This window comes from Cottoperca gobio, chromosome 3 (assembly GCF_900634415.1).
Source record: "Cottoperca gobio chromosome 3, fCotGob3.1, whole genome shotgun sequence".
NCBI classification, from domain to species: Eukaryota; Metazoa; Chordata; class Actinopteri; order Perciformes; family Bovichtidae; genus Cottoperca; species Cottoperca gobio.
This window is the reverse complement of record NC_041357.1, coordinates 5,882,759-5,902,738: the sequence shown is the minus strand read 5'-3', so window position 1 is coordinate 5,902,738 and position 19,980 is coordinate 5,882,759. Positions and strand designations below refer to the sequence as shown.

At 40.5% G+C, this 19,980-nt stretch overlaps 1 protein-coding gene across 1 annotated transcript in view; it reads left to right on the top strand.

The window, feature by feature from the left end:
* Window positions 1-19,980, top strand: part of phkb (phosphorylase kinase, beta) — a 117,559-nt gene that overhangs the window by 32,687 nt on the left and 64,892 nt on the right. The window contains exon 12 of the mRNA XM_029425173.1: window positions 19,432-19,487. Coding sequence (XP_029281033.1) covers window positions 19,432-19,487 — 56 coding nt within the window. The remainder of the gene's footprint in view (window positions 1-19,431; window positions 19,488-19,980) is intronic.

Here is a 19,980-nt window from a genome sequence, read left to right as displayed (position 1 = left end):
TGCATTAAGAATGTGCACAACACAGCATCAATTTTATGCAGCCAGTCTAAATTTAAAAATGATTACACAGCACATATCCCTATTTTGTAGATAAGGCACCATGCATTAAATTTGCATCGTGTTTGTGTCTCAGAGGGAAGGGGATGTGGCCTTGCCTCAAACAACCAGCATTTGGATGGTGGGAAATTGTATTTTAGTTAGTGAATGGAGCGTAAATGCTACTTTAATGCGTCATGAAACTTGATGTACAGAAAGCTTTTACTACCATTATGAACCGCAAGCCTGTTAAATAGAATATGAAGCCAGAAAAAAAGGCTCCACAGCTTAAATCTGTATGTAAGCCACGTAGCAAAAGTACTGCTGGCACCTCTCTGCTCTAATAATAGTTGCAAATAAATCCCTTTCTAAGCTTGACCCTGTGGATAAGGGTGGCTTTCCATTATATTTAGCAGCTACCAAAGTGTAGTGGCCGACTGTGTCGGGTCTCTCTGCATGAGAGACAACGCACTCCCAGGGCTGTGAGGGTGAGTCAGATCAAAAGCACCCTGGGGAGCGTGACATGACATCCCACTGACACACATGCAATAATACACAGCGGGCGTAGCAACCGGGGGATCGGAGAAGTCATGAATGGCATGCATTACTGTATGTCACACACTTTCTTTAAATGGTATAGCCTTAATCTACGCTATTCAGGCGAGCTCGCAGTATCACATTCTCTCAGGCAGTTTCCTTCTTTTTCTCCTCTGTCTCTTTGAATTTAGTCCTAATTGTTTTGTGAATTTAACAACCCACATACACCTACACATAACATATACAAGAAAAGCCCTTGTGAACTTTAAAAATGAAGCAAGGAACTACTCAACTCATTGTAAAACTATGTAGGAACCTTTGTTTCACGTTTCTCTGTTATTCACACTTCTCATACTCTGTGATGCAGCGTGGGTTGGGAGAGGCCCTCCATATTGATGAACAAACATACCTCTCTGGAGGCTGGAAGGAGGGGGAAAAGGGAGGATATAAATGTCAGAGAGGGAGTGAGGCTGAAATATACAGTACAGGGGTAGGGAGAAAGAAAGAGTTGAACTCATTTCATTCTATATGTGTAACGTCGATGTTTGAAGAATACAATGTTTTTGACAGACACACACAGGTTATACAAACAAAAAACTTAAGTTCAATAAATGCCACACTTCGGCGCTGTTTTCTTACTACCCAGTTATTCTATTTGTCCCACATAAACCAGAAACATAAAGTAAACCTTATTCCCCTTTCAGCAGAGAATGGTCCTATTTGAATTATTATCACCCTCTACAAAAAACAGCAAATGTAGATCTCATAATCTGGCTATAACGGATAAGAATAGATTTAATGTAAAAAAAACAAGCACATACGATACATTTTGACTCCGTACTTAGGCAGAATCTTATATCCGAGTGTATTAAAATGTTACCGGGATGATTATTGTCTGAGCGCAGCGTTGGGTGGAGAGGGGACCTGCCGTCCTCCTGCTGTGAACAATGTTTTCCAGACCATTTGCTTTAGAGTTAATGGGTTTATTGAGCGGTATGTAATGGTAGTTTGTATGGTTAGAGTGAAAAGAGTGTTTCAACTGTAAAGCTTGTTTTTGTCTGTCAGTGAAGGGACAGACTTCTGCAGCGTTGTCATCATCTCCCTGTATCTCTTTGGCAGACAGACATGTTGCAGTAGAAGCTGTGTTGGGGCCTGTGTGGAGACACCATGGGCACAGACACATGACTCCAGATACAAACGGGAAAACATAAAATAGAGGTCAAAGGGAGGACAGCATGGAACGGATGGACGTTGGGATCCTTCTGACCCAAGCATGCACACACACACAGGACAGGAAATAATTTCCCTTCTGTATTCTTTCTTGACTCACACACACACACACAAACATGCACGCACACACATTTGAGAGTGCGCTAAACCCTGCCGTTTGCCAAATGGCCCGCTGGTGCGCAGGAAATGTCGAGCCCAGCGGTGTGTGACAGGAAAAGCCCTGGAGAGACGGCTACTGACCTTAACCTGCAGGGAAATGGACATCAGTCAGCGCTCTCACACACTTTGAATGCATTAGCTCTTGACACACTCATACCAACACATGCACGCACTGCCTTTTACTCTCAGGCGCTGTGTGTGTGTTTCTGTCCTCCTCAGACACACCTCCGCTTCTTCTTCTGTGTTACAAGCTGTTCTCTGTGCCAGGGGTCCCACTTAACGGTGTCTGATAGGTCGGGCCCCTCCTGTTTCGTTGTCTCACTGTCAGTGTTATTGGCCAGCTCTGCCGTTCAGTGTCTTCCTATTTACGGCCGACGTGCTGCACAGAAAAAAAAAAAAAAAAGGGAAGAAAGTTGCCAGGATGCACAACCTCGGGGAGGATGACAACACCCGAGCAGAGATCAAATATTTGAAGCTGCTGTGCTCATTTTACCCAAACCTTCACTTTAACAAAAATGCTGTCACACGCCTCGTACATTTGGAGCTTTAGATGAGTGTGGGATTTGTGTTTGGAGCCAGGTGTGCTGAGAGGAGGCATCTTGGCTTCTTTTAGCTGCTTGTTGATGGTTACTGCTGATAGTGTACAGGACTGTCTCAGAAAATTAGAATATTGTGATAAAGTTCTTTATTTTCTGTAATGCAATTAAAAAAACAAAAATGTCATACATTCTGGATTCATTACAAATCAGCTGAAATATTGCAAGCCTTTTATTATTTTAATATTGCTGATTATGGCATACAGCTTAAGAAAACTCAAATATCCTATCTCTAAATATTAGAATATCATGAAAAAGTATACTAGTAGGGTGTTCAACGAATCACTTGAATCGTCTAATTAACTCGAAACACCTGCAAGGGTTTCCTGAGCCTTGAAAAACACTCAGCTTGGTTCAGTAAACTAAATCACAAGTATGGGGAAGACTGCTGATCTGACTGCTGTCCAGAGGACCATCATTGACACCCTACATCAGGAGGGTAAGACACAAAAAGAAATGTCTCAAAGAGCAAGCTGTTCACAGAGTGCAGTTTCAAAGCACATCCACAAAAAGTCTGTTGGAAGGGGGAAATGTGGCAGGAAACGCTGCACAACCAAGAGAGATGACCGCAGCCTTAACAGCATTGTGAAGAAGAGTCGCTTCCAGAATTTGGGGGAGCTTCAAAGACAGTGGACTGAAGCTGGAGTCCAGGTATCAAAAGCCACTGTTCACAGACGTGTCCGGGAAATGGGCTACAATAGCCGTATTCCCATGGTCAAGCCACTTCTGAACTCAAGACAACGGAAGAAGCGTCTGACTTGGGCTATGCAAAAGAAGCACTGGACAGTTGCAGAGTGGTCCAAAGTCCTCTTTTCAGACGAAAGCAAGTTTTGTATTTCATTTGGAAGTCAAGGCGCCAGAGTCTGGAGAAAGGCTGGAGAGGAGCAAAATCCAAGTTGCTTGAAATCCAGTGTGAAGTTCCCACAGTCAGCGATGGTTTGGGGAGCCATGTCAGCTGCTGGTGTTGGTCCACTGTGTTTCATCAAGCCCAGAGTAAATGCAGCTGTGTACCAAGAGATTTTAGAGCACTACATGCTTCCGTCTGCTGAAAAGCTCTATGGAGATGAGGAATTAATTTTCCAGCATGATCTGGCACCTGCCCACAGTGCCAAAACCACGAGTAACTGGTGTACTGACCATGGCATTACTGTCCTCGATTGGCCTACCAATTCCCCTGACCTGAACCCCATAGAGAATATGTGGGGTATTGTGAAGAAGAAGCTGAAAGACACCAGACCCAACAATGCTAATGAGCTAAAGGCCGCTATTGAAGCATCCTGGGCATCCATAACACCTCAGCAATGCCACAGGCTGATTGCCTCCATGCCACGCCGCATTGATGCAGTAATCCGTGCAAAAGGATTCCCAACCAAGTACTGAGTGCATTAATGGACATTTTCAAATGTTTGATTTTGTTTTGCTGTTATAAATCTTTTTTTTTTACTTGGTCTGAGGAACTATTCTAATTTTTTGAGATAGGATTTTTGAGTTTTCTTAAGCTGTAAGCCATAATCAGCAATATTAAAATAATAAAAGGCTTGCAATATTTCAGTTGATTTGTAATGAATCCAGAATGCATGACATTTTTGTTTTTTTAATTGCATTACAGAAAATAAAGAACTTTATCACAATATTCTAATTTTCTGAGACAGTCCTGTACAAGCCAAAGCTTCACAATGTGGGGGTGCTTTACAGTACTCACACCTGCACTCACTAGCTCTGCTTTAACCCAAAATAATTGTTACAGCAAACACAAGATTAACTAACCTTTTTGTGAGATAGAATAAATGTTTGCTGGTTTTCTGGTATTTAATGCTGAAAACCCAAATAAGGGGCTTTGTGACTTCACTAAACTGGACAATGATTTAATACGGTGGCAAAATTTGATTTGCTACCACCATGTTGAGTTGAGTTGTTCGCTTCTTCTAAACTAATGCAAAGGCCAAGCAGCCTACTCAGTCAGTTCCATATGTGTACATCTAAGAAACCTTAAAGTGCTTCCTTTTAAAGATCGAGAACGATCCTGTGCCATGACACTAATGTAGAGTGCAGTATGACTATGTGAGTCATATCCTTTATATATGGCTATGACTTGGTTATTTGCATCTGTGCAATGATATATAATGATATATCATCAAGTGTACTCCACCAGGTGTACTCTCTCAGTTTTTGCTATATCCTCTATGTGAGGTCATATCCAGTTAGTGTGTTAAAGCATTAATATGCCTGACTTAATAAAGCTTTCAATATGCCTTTTGAGTGGCTCACGCCCGCCCTACTGCTTCAGTTCCCTTGTTGTCATGTATATAAATGCCTATATTTATAGACAATTACCTTAAAAGGAACATTTGATGATGCATTTAATTTGCTACTTACTTCTCTTAACATATAGCCAGCACAACTGTTTGTTCTTGTTTGTATTTAAGTAGCTAGAGAAAGCGACTGTACCCTTGAGCATCTGTATGAGAGGCACCAGGCTTTAAACTAACTCCAATGTAAAACCCATTTGCGTCATCATCAGACAGTCAGAGCAACTGTTTAAGTACAAAGAGCGCGAAAGTCTATGTATAGGATGGATGGGTCAAACAAACAAACAAACACAGGACTTATTATGTAAAAACATTCTTATTCCAAACCAAAACCACAATATTTTCCTAAACCTAACCAAGTCGTTTTATTGTGTAAGTAAACCTAAAGACGTCTAAAGACTAAGTAAACCTAAAGACGTCTAAAGACTAAGTAAACCTAAAGACGTCTAAAGTAAACCTAAAGACTAAGTAAACCTAAAGATGTCTAAAGACTAAGTAAACCTAAAGACTAAGTAAACCTAAAGACTAAGTAAACCTAAAGACGTCTAAAGACTAAGTAAACCTAAAGACTAAGTAAACCTAAAGACGTCTAAAGACTAAGTAAACCTAAAGACTAAGTAAACCTAAAGACTAAGTAAACCTAAAGACTAAGTAAACCTAAAAACTAAGTAAACTAAAGATCAAGTAAACCTAAAGATCAAGTAAACCTAAAGATCAAGTAAACCTAAAGACTAAGTAAACCTAAAGACTAAGTAAACCCTAAGTAAACCTAAAGACTAAGTAAACCTAAAGACTAAGTAAACCCTAAGTAAACCTAAAGACTAAGTAAACCTAAAGACTAAGTAAACCTAAAGACTAAGTTAACCTAAAGACTAAGTAAACCCAAAGAAACACATTTGACGGCACCTTGGCTCTCAGGGAGCAAGTACAACAGTGCAGTCTGTTTATTTGTCGAGTGGTTTCACAGCGTTTGTGAAGGAGAGAGAGAGAGTAAGCTCGAGAACACATTTGAACCATAATGCCCATCTGCTCCCAAAGTTTATAACATCTGAGTGTGTGTGAGCGGAACCTGGCACAGAGACTAAGGACTAATTACTGTTCCAAGGTCATTTTCAGGCTGCATGTGTCCATTAGAACTCATTCTGAATAACACACACACACACACACACACACACACACACACACACACACACACACACACACACACACACACACACACACACACACACACACACACACACACACACTCTGGCAGATTGGAGAGTCAATCCAAGGTTTGCCATTTGCCGGCTTGTGTTTGTGGCTTTGAAATGACTTGTAAACGGAAGAAATTGGCAAAATCATCAAAGATGTTTTAAAACCCAATTATGAAATAACTTGATCAATAATGTAATAAAATATCCTGACTGATAATGTAATAAAAACTGTACCTGTAATGTAATACACTGGGTGGGAGATTTCTTTTTCTGATGATGATTTAATATTTTTGACAGATAATGTAAAAATAAAGTAGGTTTTTTTTCCTGCAAATGTAAAGTCTTTTGAAGAATTAGAAGTTTACAACAGATGACAGGTGGTATGTTGTTATGAGGAAAAGCGTTCAAGGATCATCCATTAGACCAGAGTGGATCTTAGTGAGACACCATCAGAAGATGACAGAAGCTGCGGAGGACGGCTAACGTTACACAATGATTCAATCTCTACAGAATGTTCTTTTTCATCCCAGTCAACAGTCATCCTCATTGAATGAAGCGTCTCCTTTGCCTCACCTGATCTTATGACATTTCTGCATTCAAAAATGGGTTTCAAATCGAATTTGAAATAAAAAAAAAAAAAGTTAACCTTTTACCATTTTGAGAATTTGATGACAGTATCGGTCACGTTATTAAATCATTGAATTTTATTACCTCCGATCAAAAGGGGGTCAGGTTTTTGATTCGGTTAATTTGTCTGTCTGTCAGCAGGATTACAGAATAACTACTGGCGTGATTTTCATGAAGCTTTGTGGAAGGGTGTAGCATGAGCAGAGGAAGAACCCGTTTTTGGAGTGGATCCGAATCCCAGGGCAGATGGAAACAACCTTGGCAGAGGTCTACGCTCTCTGAGTACCCTTTTAGTTACATTTTTGATCAGGTTAAGTGCAAATATAAAACGTTTTCAGGCGTTATTAATTGTCAGTAAATGAAGGCATCATCCAGAATTACATACCCACAAACACACACACACACAAAGAGAAAACATCATGTCTACAACTCGATGTTCATACATGTATGTGGCAAATACACACACACACACACACACACACACACACACAACACACAGTAGCAGTAATCCGGCCACTCATCTTCCCCAGCCTTCCCGGCTCTCTGGGCCTGATATCAAACAGGGCCGCTCCGACGAGCCCAGGCCGCTCTTGCTCTCACCGTGGCTCACCTTTAATATCAATTGATTTTTCTTTCTTACTTCTGCTGCTTCACTCTTAAGAATTCTCTTGCGGCGAATAATATTTCTGAGCTGAGTCCTGGGAGCAATGTATCGCTTTCTCAGTCAGGGCGCCTTTACAATTACACCGACCAGCGGCATGCAATCCAATTCTTTACCTGGTTCTTCTCTGCTGAGGTGATGCCACCCTCCATTTGTCTTCCTCCCTCTGTGTCAGTGTTTCCATCCCCGCCTCTACCAGTTTTCTTTTTCCACCATGTTGTGAGACTGGAAGCATTTCCTTAAATCAACACCCCTCCCTCCTCCAATTGTGCTCAGCTCATAACTGCGACTGATTCTTGACATGGTCTCGACATTATTACCACCAGATGACCTTTTGAAAAGATCCAACTTTAAAAAACGTACACAAGAGACATTCCTCTCCTGCAGACCGGATTGAAAATGACTTAGCATTTCTTTCATGTTTTTTTTTTTCCCAACGCTAAACCCCTGACACTTTGAAAAACCCTCATCAAAATATGAATCTCTGAGCTGCACAGAGACCAACTTCCCGAGGACGATACAGAGCCCGGAGTCATCCGTCTGTGCAGGGGCATGAGAAGAAGGGATTATATTTCATTCAAATAGTTTTTCTTTTCGGTTTTTTTGGTGGCGGATAAATTCCCTCGCTTGCTTTTTAACTTTATGAAAGTCTTTGAATGTTTTATTCCTTTGTGATGTGTTGTTCGCTTGAGGCTGCCTCCCTCATGCTGCGCCTTGCCAGCCGACACACTGGGAGGGATCTGACCTTGAAACGGCGTCTTATTGAGTTCAGCTGAAGTTATTTTTTTCACTCTGTAAGTTTAATTTAAATGGTTAAATATTGAGCTTGAAGACAAAATAGGACTATTGTTATCCATAAAAAATAGTTTCAATCAATCGATCACTTTATAGGTCAGTGTGGGGATTAGAGGCAGAGTAGAACATTTGTCTGGAGGGGAAGAACAAGACATTTGGCTCGAATATGACCAAAACTATGTGTGAATGTGTATGACCTTCAGCTTCTTATCTCTTCAGCTTGTTATATATTGTTAAGTAGACATTCACAGCAGCATTCGGCATCAATGCTAGGCACGCATTCACACGCACCTACAGTTTGTGTTCTCCCCCTTAAGACAAAAAAACACAAATGCATTTACACTGAATCAAGCTCATGTATCATTGTCCTTATCTTTTCAGTCCCTTATCCTTCATTTTACACTCACTAGTAGTGTAACAGTTTGTGTATTTGTACAGAACCGTTATGGTACAGGGGTCCCAGTCCAGTGCATGCAGGAGGAATACACAGTTTGAACATTGATACACAGAATATGGCACCAAAGTTCATAAGCGCAAGTTCTGCCCTGACACTGTTAGCCGTACGCCTTTAGCAACATATTAGAGGTTAGCACAACAAGTGGATCGGTGTGCGAGTCTGTCACACTATGGCGAGTGCAAATGCATCATAAAACCGACTTTGTTCAAACTCGACAAAACCGTCTTGGTTGGTCTTCCCTCTGCTCCAACAATCACCAAATCTTGTATTGATCAGAATAGACTGTCAATTCACCGAGCTAGATGTGAAAATATAGTTGTCTTCATGCTGTCTCTCTCTCTGCCCACTGTGGGCTGTGCAGAGATGAATTGCTGATGATGTGATATTATGTACGCCATTTGCAGGATGTAAACATGTATCGGTAAATCACAGCGCCCTCGTTTTCAACATCTCCCCCCCCTTCCTCCGTGCTGTGCCGTGCGTAGGCTTGTCCAGATGCCCTCCACATTGTTTTTACGTTCATACGGCTTCGGCTGGACGCAAAAACTCTTAGGTGACGCGCTAAGGAAAACCCTGGGTGTGTTGTTTGTGAATGGAGGCACATGCTAACGCACATTCGACGACATCACTCGGATGAAATCAATCATGAATAAACCCTCATACTGTTAAAAGTAGAAGGAAACTGAAAATAAATTTACACCAGAAATGTAATTGTTGGGATAAAATCAATCAACAAAGTTCAGTAAACAACATTAATCACGAGTGGTGAGGCCTTGTCAGCTTCCTGATGTGCAGACTCGCAGCTGTGTACATAAATCTGCTGCTGGTTCAAGTCACTCTCTCGCCCTGCGTTTGAGTTTTGCTGGCGGAGATGTTTTGACGTCGATTTACTTCTGACCTGTTTGACACGAGTGACAGCGAGACTGAGAGGGTGAGAGGAGTGAAGACAGGTAGTGACAGAATAAGTTTGAGAGAGAGGTTGAAAAGGAAAGCGAGAGATAAATATGGAAGGAAAGGAGGGGATGCAGTATGGAGAGAAACTGGACTTTATATGGCGAGGGATAAAGATAAGGCTGGATGGATGGAAAGACGGAAGGAAAAAGAAAGAAAGAAAGAAAAGGAAAGAAGAAAACAGAGAGAAGGAGGGAAGGAAAGAAGACAAAGATGGTAGGATAGGTTGGAAGGACAAAAGGAAAGAAGAAAACAATAGTGAAGGGACAGACTATATATACTTATATACTTATAAAAATAAGTTAGGATAGAAGGAAGAGAGTAGAGAAGAAGTAAAAGGAGGAATGAAAGGATGAGAAAGCAAGAAAAAGACAGAAAGATTTCAGACTTGGCTTCTCATCTTGTGTCACAACTCAGTGCTTTTAATTTTGAGGGAAAAGTCAAATGAAGCGGAGCTGAAATTCATTTCTGTTCTGCAGGGAGTCGCAGCAGCGTTCTCTGGTAAATGGCTTTTCACTTTGTCAAATTTAGCTCAGCCGTATCTCTGAGGGGCAGGACGCAGCAGCCAGGTCTGCTGCAAGCCACCGCCAGTCCATCCTGCAGCTGGAAATGTTCCATAGCACTTGTCAACAGCATGTCTCAATTTGTTCATATCAACACTTCCTGTAAATCCTTTTCCCACCTTCTTCTCTGTGCAGATTGGGATTTCTCGCTCCTTTTTGCCACAAAGGCCACATTAGACGCGATGCCCGTTCACATAAGCGTATATATTTACAGTATAACACCTTCTGGGGGTATACTAGAACAGCAAAGGTAACTGCTGTCATGAATTGTACTTCAGTTGTATTACAGGTACTCTTTCTTTCCAGGGGTGTGCGTCTCTACTCTCTCCTCGTGCAGAGATTAAGAGTCAAGGAGTTATGTATTCTAATCAGTTTGCTTTTCGTAACAGATGTGTGCCATCTCTATTTATGAATGTGCCTCTTTCATTAGTCAGTGTGTGTGTTGGTTTGTGCACGCGTAGGTAAACAGTACTGTTTGTTTTTCCTGTGACAGAGCGCACACGCACACACAGTGCAAACCGACTGTGTTATTAGACGGAGACTAAACAAATAAGAAAACTGCTTCCTGCCTCCGTCCCTGCCCTCCGCAAGTCAGCCTCACCTGCTTTATAGCTCTGTTTCATTTGATCATCTTATACAGTTTGGCTGAGTAAGCATGGTGCAGGGAGACGGACAGATGGCATGAGTAGAATCAGTTCAAAAGTAAACCTGCTGTTGCATAGCACACTGTAACTGCTTTAACCCATTCACTGAGATTACCAAGTGAAAACAAATGACCATTAATCTGACAACTGAGCAAAGCTAAATAAACTATAGGGCCTGATCCAACCCTGAGCTACACGTATACTCTCCTACACTACTGACGGCTGCCTTTGTAACTAGACAATTAAAGGGGCAATAGAAGTTTTTTTTTGCTTTCTTGTCGAGGGTTAGATGTGAAGATCGATACCACTCTGATATCTGTACGCTAAGTATAAAACTATAATTGTATGGCGTAGTTTATATAGCTTTGTGTATAAAAGTGAATACAAAAATTGCAGTGGTGGGTTTGTGCATTTATGCTAGTGACGATTCCCTCTGACCTTTCAGGGCTCTGCATTGTTTTAACTCCAACTTATGTTCAGGTTGCTTGGAACCTCAACCCAGGCAGAACTAAAACAAAGTACAAGGTACTATCGTCAACTTTTTCTAATGGAAAACCAAAAGAGTGAGTTGAGTAGAGCCGTGCTGTACCATGAAGTGGAAATGCGCCATAAGAGGGGAGTTATATGGTCAAAATGACATCCTCGTGTTATTATCCATGAGGGTTTCAAACAAGATGGTTCTTTTCCAAAAAGGCATTATTTTGTCCAGAGTCAAGTCAGTAGTCAAGTCTATAAATGATCAGAGCCTGTATTGCTGTATTACAGGATTAAGAACCGGGGATAAGGATCAGGATACTATCCCACAGGTTTGCGCCCTTGGCAGAACCAAAGGTGGACAGGTAGATTGGATGTGGATATGAAGGATGAGGCTTTGTCTAACAAATGACTCCTCACTGTAGGTTTAATTCATTGTTTGGTTTGGTTTTTCATTGTTGTTTTTTTATGGTAATAAAAAGATAAAAATAACAGAAGCTTTATCATTTAGGAATAATCTTTTGTTTTAACTGGCCCAGACAAGCCTTTCACAACACAAGGCTGTGACTGTAGCAGTGCTGAGTTGTTGTTTTCCAGGTGTAGACAAATGTCCTTTTGCTGCTGCAGCACTTTGAGTTGGCTGCACAAAGATTTCCTTAAATGCCTTTTGGCACAGACTTATCCAATTCCTATTTGTGAGTTAAGTGTCATAATGTATCATTTTGTTTTGTGACTGAGTGTTGATTAAGCCCTGTTCTATGTTAAGTTATTTGATACATGCTTATGGTAAAAAGAAATATTCAAATAAACTTGACATGGTTGGCCTAGACCAGTCTTTCTCAAAGAGTGGTCCGCGGACGACTGGTGGTCCGTGAGTATATTGGTAAAATGTCACATTTGAAATTAATATATTATCAGTTTAAAGTGTTTCTCAAACTGTTTAAAAATGACGAGTATAGACGTGAGTGTAGCATAGATGTAGCCTAGTTATGTAGGTTTGTTTTACGATCTTACGTCATAAATGATCTGTGCGGTGAACTGACAAGATGGATGGATGGCTGTAGACAGGGTCAGTTAAAAGAAAAGTTAAATCAAAGATCTGACGCGACAGTGAAGGTGCATCGTCCTGATGCAGGTGATTCAGCAGCGACAACAAGTGGTCGTGTGCGTTACTGAGTCCCAGGAGAGCGGTTCGCCGTCCAACCTCCACCCGGCTGAAAGCTGTGAAACTCGGCTTGAACGTGGAAAGTCCAGCGCTAAAGTGAAGAGAAAGTATCACAGCGATTACATCAAATGTGGATTTTTTTGGACTGGAGATGAAGAGGATCCCAATCCACACTGTGTTTTGTGCTACGAGTCGTTGGCGAACGAGGCTATGAAACCCGCCAAACTCAAGCGACATGTTGAGAGTAAACACAAGGATTACTTTGGGAAACCTTCAGGATGTTTTGAGAGAAAACGTGATGAATTTAAGAAACACATGACGAAGGTGACCTCACAGTTTGCGTATCTCTCAGTAGCAAACGATGTTGCTGTGGTCACATAAAGCTCATTATTAGGCTGTCATTTGTAATATATTGTTGGAGTGGTAAGCAGGCCTATTGTTTTTGGATATTTGGGGAGTTAGGTGGTCCATGAGTGTTTTTTTATTGGTTAAGTGGTCCTTGGTCTGAAAGAGTTTGAGAAACACTGGTGTAGACCAATGTCTGCTGGGTCCACATGGGACAAGAAGGGAACCAGTGAACCTTTTCAAATTGCGTCTTGCTGGGTTTCTATTGTTTTCATGTCCATATATAAATCCCACGGGCCGACTTAAGTGTGTGTGTAATATTCGTCCTGCTATAACCACACACTTCACCGATTGCCTAAACTGCGTCTTTAACACTCCTTCTACGAGAGTTCTCGAGTTAATATTAAATACTTCATTGAATTGCTTTAATTTGCTTAATGTATGAATAAATGAATCTTATTTCCATTTTAAGTCAGCTGAGAAACTTGGAGGCAGAAGTCGGAGGTATTCAGTGATTTCATTAATGATTGGAGCAGTTGTACGGGTTGGTAGCAGAATCTCTGCACTGATCATATGACCTTTTTCTGCTTCACCGCTGAACCTCAGGCTAACAAAGCACAAGTTCTGCTTGGTGGCAACTCGGAGGTCTTGCCCTCTTGTGTACAGTGTTTACATATTCAATATTCTGGCCTGGTGGGCTCGATTTTCCTCCGGCACACACATTCTTTCTTTATTGTGTATTTGCAAAAATAGTTCGGAACAGCTCCCACAATTGGTAGTTTAAACATGCTGTACTTTGAATCAGAGCATATCTCCAGGTCTTATTGATCCATAAAATAAGTCTTGACAAAGTCAGGGAAATTTAAAACCTCAACGTATTAAAATCATTAATAATTTATATTTATATACTACGCCAACAGATCTTCTTTGGGCAGAAGAAACCAGCTCTAAACACAAATTTATAAGTTTATATAGTGAACTTGTTAGCAAAACAAGGCTTGTTAACACATCCAGCAGTTTTGGAGCAACCTTAAAATGAATTAGAAGTTGTGTTCGTGTCCACCCCATGATGTTTAATCCAATCTGAACTCTCATTATACTGGGCGAAATCTCTTTAGCTGCTAAGTGCTTCTCTATATCCACCAGCTAATCAATGACTTTGTCAGTCAGTTGTCCGGAGCTGGCAGATAAGGTGCAGTGTGACTCAGTCAGCTTATCTTAGCGTAAGTATTGGGGTAACAGCTAGCCCGGCTCTGTCCAAAGGTAACAAAATCTGCCCACAGCACCTCTGAAGCTCACTAAATAAGAAGTTCTATTTTGTTTCGTTTGAACCGTAATAATGCATTTAACCCTTTTTAACCCAGAGTCCCTGCTGTTTCGTCCTGTTTTCAGTCTTTATGTTAAGCCAATCGGCTGCTGCCTGTAGCCTTATAGTGAACAGATATGAAAGTGGTATAACACTTTTTAAATCGAGAAAGCAAATAACTGCGTTCCCAAAATATTTTGATATAAAGATATACATTTCTAGCATTTTTAGGTTTTTATTTTATTATGTGGTTTAGCTTACATCGAGTTTAATTTACATTAAGTTGAATTACAATGAATTGTAAAGTCTTTAGTTTTTAGAGCTATTCACTACTTCTTCATTTTAAATTATGAATCTTTAAGGGCAAATTGTGCATAAATATTTAAGGTTTATTTAGGTTGCAGCAGTCATATTGGTTTTATGGTCTTATGTACAGTATATTTACATGTTGTGGTTATGTATGTCACAGTAAATGTACCTCCTCAGTCAGATCAATGATATGCTGTCTTTCAGCTGCCAACCCCACTGTTCACCCAACAGCCAAGCTCCCTCTTGGATACATACTGTACACTGTTAGATACCGTCAATCTATGATGTTGAGTGCCAACCAGCAGTTATTTCATGTTGAAGTGATGCAATTAATTTTTGTGGCATACTCAACCTCTCCAAGCCATCTGCTTCCACTGCAGTTTGCCATTTCCAGTAGAATCCCTCAAGAGAAGCTGATTGAACTCTTAGCGTGTAGGTTTAATGTGTAGGTGGACACGGCATACTAAGAGCCAGGCAAGAAACATTTTATTCACATGCATATCTTTTCTGAGAGCCTTTTAAGAGAAGGTCGAAACAGCAAGTCTGTGTTCATCTAATCTGCTTCACTGTTTAGACATCTTCTCTCTAAAAATTCCATTTCCTTTTGCACTTTTATTTATAATATAGCGCTGTAATGATTAGTTGACTTATAGGTCAGTTGGTCGACAGAAACTATTTTAATGAGAGGTTAACTGTCATTTTGTCAGGCTGTTTACAACCTCTTAAATATAGACATAGATTTCCTGCTTTATATCATATCACAGAGGTGGAAACTATTTGCCTCCTGACCTCTGCTGAGGTGCCCTTAAACAAGGCTCCGGACTCCCCACACTGCTCCCCGGCGCTGTGTATGTATAATAGCTGCTCCTGCTACCAGGATAAAACTAGGCTTAAATGCAGAGTCTACATTTCACTGTGTGCGGTGCTGTGTATATGTATTAAAAGTTGATTTGAATCCTCCATTTCCATTTTCCATTATTAAACAGAATATATTTGGGTTTTGGACGAACAAAACAAGACATTTAAAGACATCACTTTGGACTTTGGAGAGACTGAGATGCACATTTATCACTATTTTCTGGCATTTTATAGACCAAACGATTAATCCAGAAAATAATCGTCAGTTTAATCGATAATGAAAATAATTGTGAGTTGCAGCCCGATTACAATGCTTCTGATAGATAGATAAATCTCAGAACTTTAATGACCTTTGTTCAATTGCAACCCATTTGCTCTACAAGCTTTATTTTATTTTCATTAATTAGTGTGAAATCCACTTCCGAACTGTTAGATTTAGCCCAAGCTGTGCTTCCATCAGACCGGTGGCCGCACCATCGGGTACACCCAGGGTCCAATATGATTTATTAATCACCTTTTAGAGGTCTGCAATGAAGCCCCTGTGGTGGAAACGACACATCTTTACATTTTCTCGCTTTCCTCTCTGACTCTGCATCGTTTGTTCATTCTGCATTGATGTTTTTAGGGTGCCTCTTTAAAGAAACATTTCATGTCATTTTCCTCTCTGCGGCTGCACGGTCGCCTGCCGCCGGGGTTCGACTGCGTTGCACTGAGGAGAGGGAGTACTTTTCTCCTGTGTCTCCATTATGCATTTCCATATCTTCTCCTCTTCCAAATGAGTCCTTTGTCTGCTCAGACACCAGAGCTAATGAGGGAGTTGCATTGCAGCAGTTTAGAAGCCATTGCTGCTCCATTCATCAGGAGAGATTTGTGTTCTTTCTCTACTCTCTGATTGATGTTGACAAGGTTGTTGGCTAAAACTAGCTCCTATCGACTAAACAAAATGGCTCCCAGATTTCTGTGTGTGTGTGTGTGTGTGTGTGTGTGTGTTGTGTGTGTGTGTGTGCTTATTTGTGTATTGTTTATTCCTTGTGTGTGTGTGTGTGTGTGGTGTGTGTGTGTGTGTGTGTGTGTGTGTGTGTGTGCTTATTTGTGTATTGTTTATTCCTTGTGTGTGTGTGTGTGTGTGTGTGTGTGTGTGTGTGAGAGAGAGAGAGAGAGAGAGAGAGAGAGAGAGATGAAAGGCCACTGCTCCTGTGAGTCACAAGCCGCTGCATGCTTCCCAAATTTTCCTGAATATACCGTCACTCAGCGCAATGAAGATGATCCTCTGCGCATACAATACACACACACAAATTAGACGTACAAATGGTACATCTACAAATAAAGAACAAGAAGATGAAAAGCACCAAAGGACCCCCACAGAGAGGCATTTACATGTGCATAAATATAAGAGTACACACAACTCTTGAAAAGGAAAGAAAGAATTGCAGGTTGTTAACACACATAAACCTATCATTAATAAAAGTAGTAGTAAAAAGACACACATTTAAATGCTATGTAAATAGGTTTCTTTCTTTGCTGAAGATAATAGTGATTGGTTAAAAAAAGAAAGAGTAAACATTCAGGTTGTCTCTTTCCAGCACATTTTCTTCATTTGCATGTGATTTATTCTGTGTGATGTCTTCAGGTGCTCCACTACAAGACAAACAACTGTGCTGTCTCTTGTCTGTGTTTTCGGTGATTGTCCACAAACCCAAAAGGTTTGAGATTACTGCAGAGAACATCTCTGAAATGGCTTGTTTCCTCTTTTCTCCCTTTGTTCTCTGTATTCTCGCCCTGACTTTCATGTTGTTTCACACCCTGCTTTCACAATGCAGGCAACATGAGTGATGTGTTGCTCCATTCTGGCCAATAGTGACTGTATGTTGTTGTTCTACTGCTATAAAGCGTTCCCTTGACAGGCTCCCTCTGAGGCCATGTGGTTCTATTGCTTTAATTCTGTCTTCCCTGATGTTTCCTCATTTTAAGGAGACTGAGCCTGCTAGAAAGCGTTATTTATGTAGTATACAGCACATGAAAGCTTTTATTTTTATTTTTATATTTATTTTGTTCTTTTATATACAAGTCATTGTGCAGTTTTATTACTACAAATCTTGTGTTTTTTGTCCAGCTACACTTTTACAATGTTAAGAACATAACTGTTAAGATTCATAACTGGGTGTCCTAATATTATGAAAATAATATAAATAGTAGAGATGATCCACTTCTTCTGTGCTCACCTTTCACAATAAAAGCCTTAGACATATAGGATTCGCAGGCCCATTTTTTGCATTTCCGTGTCGTTTATTCGTCACACCCCCGCTGTGTAAAGGCCTTAAGTCCGCATTACTGCTATTTTCAACAAATTCAGGAATAGACACTAATATATCCAAACTCCAAAGGCCTCCTTTTTTTTGGCAAAAGGACATTTTTGGTGACCCAAATGTAAACTAATATAAAACCAATACAGAAAAGGCAGTTCAATGCAACTTAACACAGCCTTCCTTAACTGTGACCCTTTAATAATGGAAATACATTGACAGAATGATTATTTATTTAAATTGAAAACTCAAGTCACACATGTTCACAGTCTATCCTTTTGGTCACATATATATTTTTAACAAAAACCTAAGAAGTTTAAGCTGGGCTGGGCAGTAGTAGTTTTGTTTGTGTGTCATTTTTGGTAAACCTTTCAATCTAATGGGAGTAAATAGCATGTTTGTCGGGGAGTATTTTCAGCTGCGGATTAATCCATATTTGGTGCGCTAATAAGTATAAAATATAATAACTAAATCGTGAACTAGGGAATTTGAATTGTGAGATCAACTCCATTGAAACAAAACCTCAACAGAATGATGTCTTACAGGGCAGCAACTAATGGTTATGATATTATTGATTAGTCTTTGAATCATTTAGTCTGAAGCCAAAATGAATGCCAGAGCACTAACTTGGTCTGACCATAAGTCATAGTCACTATTCACGAGGGTTATTAAGCATTAAGGTGATATGAAAAGGAGAAAGAAATCCTCACATTAGAGAAGCTGCAACCAGCAAATATGCAGGCTTAAAATTATTATCTAAATATTATTCAAATAGTTTTGTGTTATTTGACTTATGAAACAAATTAATCATAAATGTCATGCTTCTCCAACCCTTTTTTCTGTATTCCACTTCTCCATTTCATGTCATTTCAACTCATCTCCCTGTGTGGGCGATATCGAGGAGAAAAACGCCAGAGTAGCAACCTCATGTTTCTCTCCATCTCTGCTCTTTGCATCTCCCTCGCTCTTCTTAATTCTCAGCTCCTTCCCTCCCAGCCGAGCGCTCCCACGTCTTTCATCAACCTTTGTTGGTTATTCAGAGTTTTACTTAATTTAAATTGTGTGAGAGCGGAGGCGGCAATAACACAGGCTATGGTCATTTTACACAGGAGTGAGTTGAATTTTAACCACTGTCGCTCCCCCCCCCGCACTCTCTCACATATACACAAATCAATTCTCATTTTCCGCTTTGCTTTATTGGCATGGATGTTAGATGTACAGCATTGCCAAAGCAAGGACATTAATTAATTGTATTTATTAATGCAAGAATGTACCAACCCCTACAATAATAGTGTCAATCCATAAGATTTCAGTCCTGGTTGATTTGGCGACACTCTGTTTACTGGAGGTAACAGCAAACACAGGTCTCAGAATACTGGGGGCACCAAAACAGACTATTGGCGTTTCAATAAAGAAGTCAGGCAATAATTGGCCTTTTCCACCATTCTGTGATCGGATTCTTTGCTGCACACGACATGAGTGTGCAAAAGTGAAAGTAGTAGTAGTAGTAGTGGTCGCCTGCAGCTCTTCCATTACTCTTTGCAGTAGTTAAAACTGACCTGCTGTCAGAAAATGACCGTCGTGTTTTGTAGAGGCTTTTTTGATGGACGACAGTGGTCACATTGGATTTCATGTGACTACTCCAACTCGTGTTTTGCCGTGTTAGCATTGGCAGTAACTTAATACAGCATTTCTTTCTGTGAAATGTCGCCACAGACTCCCATTTCATAATACTGCAAATATATAAATGCTGCAATACGTTCATGGGCCGTAGGCTCAATAAACATGGTGTTACCTCATTCAGCGACAGATAGGGACTTAACAGACATGTATTTAAATGCAACCACTGATGCAATGTATGCCACATGTAGTCCACATGTTAATCTATGTGTTCTCTGTCTCTTTCACAGGGTCCCATAGAGAATGATGTAGTGATTCACGTGGCCCTGATTGCAGAGAGCCAAAGGTAATGTGTGTGCGTATGTATACATGTGTGTGTTTTTTAATGTGTTGCAGGCAGGGTCTTTCAGTGCTGTAATTATGTGAGCTCATAAAGCTGGAGCTCACTCTGACCTCTGCCATCATCCGTCACTCTTCTCATTGTGAGTGTGGGTTTCGTGTGAGTATGCGTGGATACACGTGTAAGAGTGTGTGTGTGTGTGTCTGTCAAACAAGGTCAAAAGACTCTGTGAAGCTTGTTAACCTGTAGCTTCAATCACCGCTGCTGGCAAGTCCCATAAGGACTCATGCATCATCTTTCTCACTGCAGTCCACTCATGAACCAATCGACACTGCGGTTCAATAACTGCTCAAGCTTTATAATGAATAAATATTTACAATAGACCCAATTTACATGAGTTTTATATTTACAAGAACACAAGGCCAATGGATGTATTCATCTTCTATTGACACAGCTATATGTAGCTTGAAGGACTAACAGAATCAAAGAGCTGCAGATC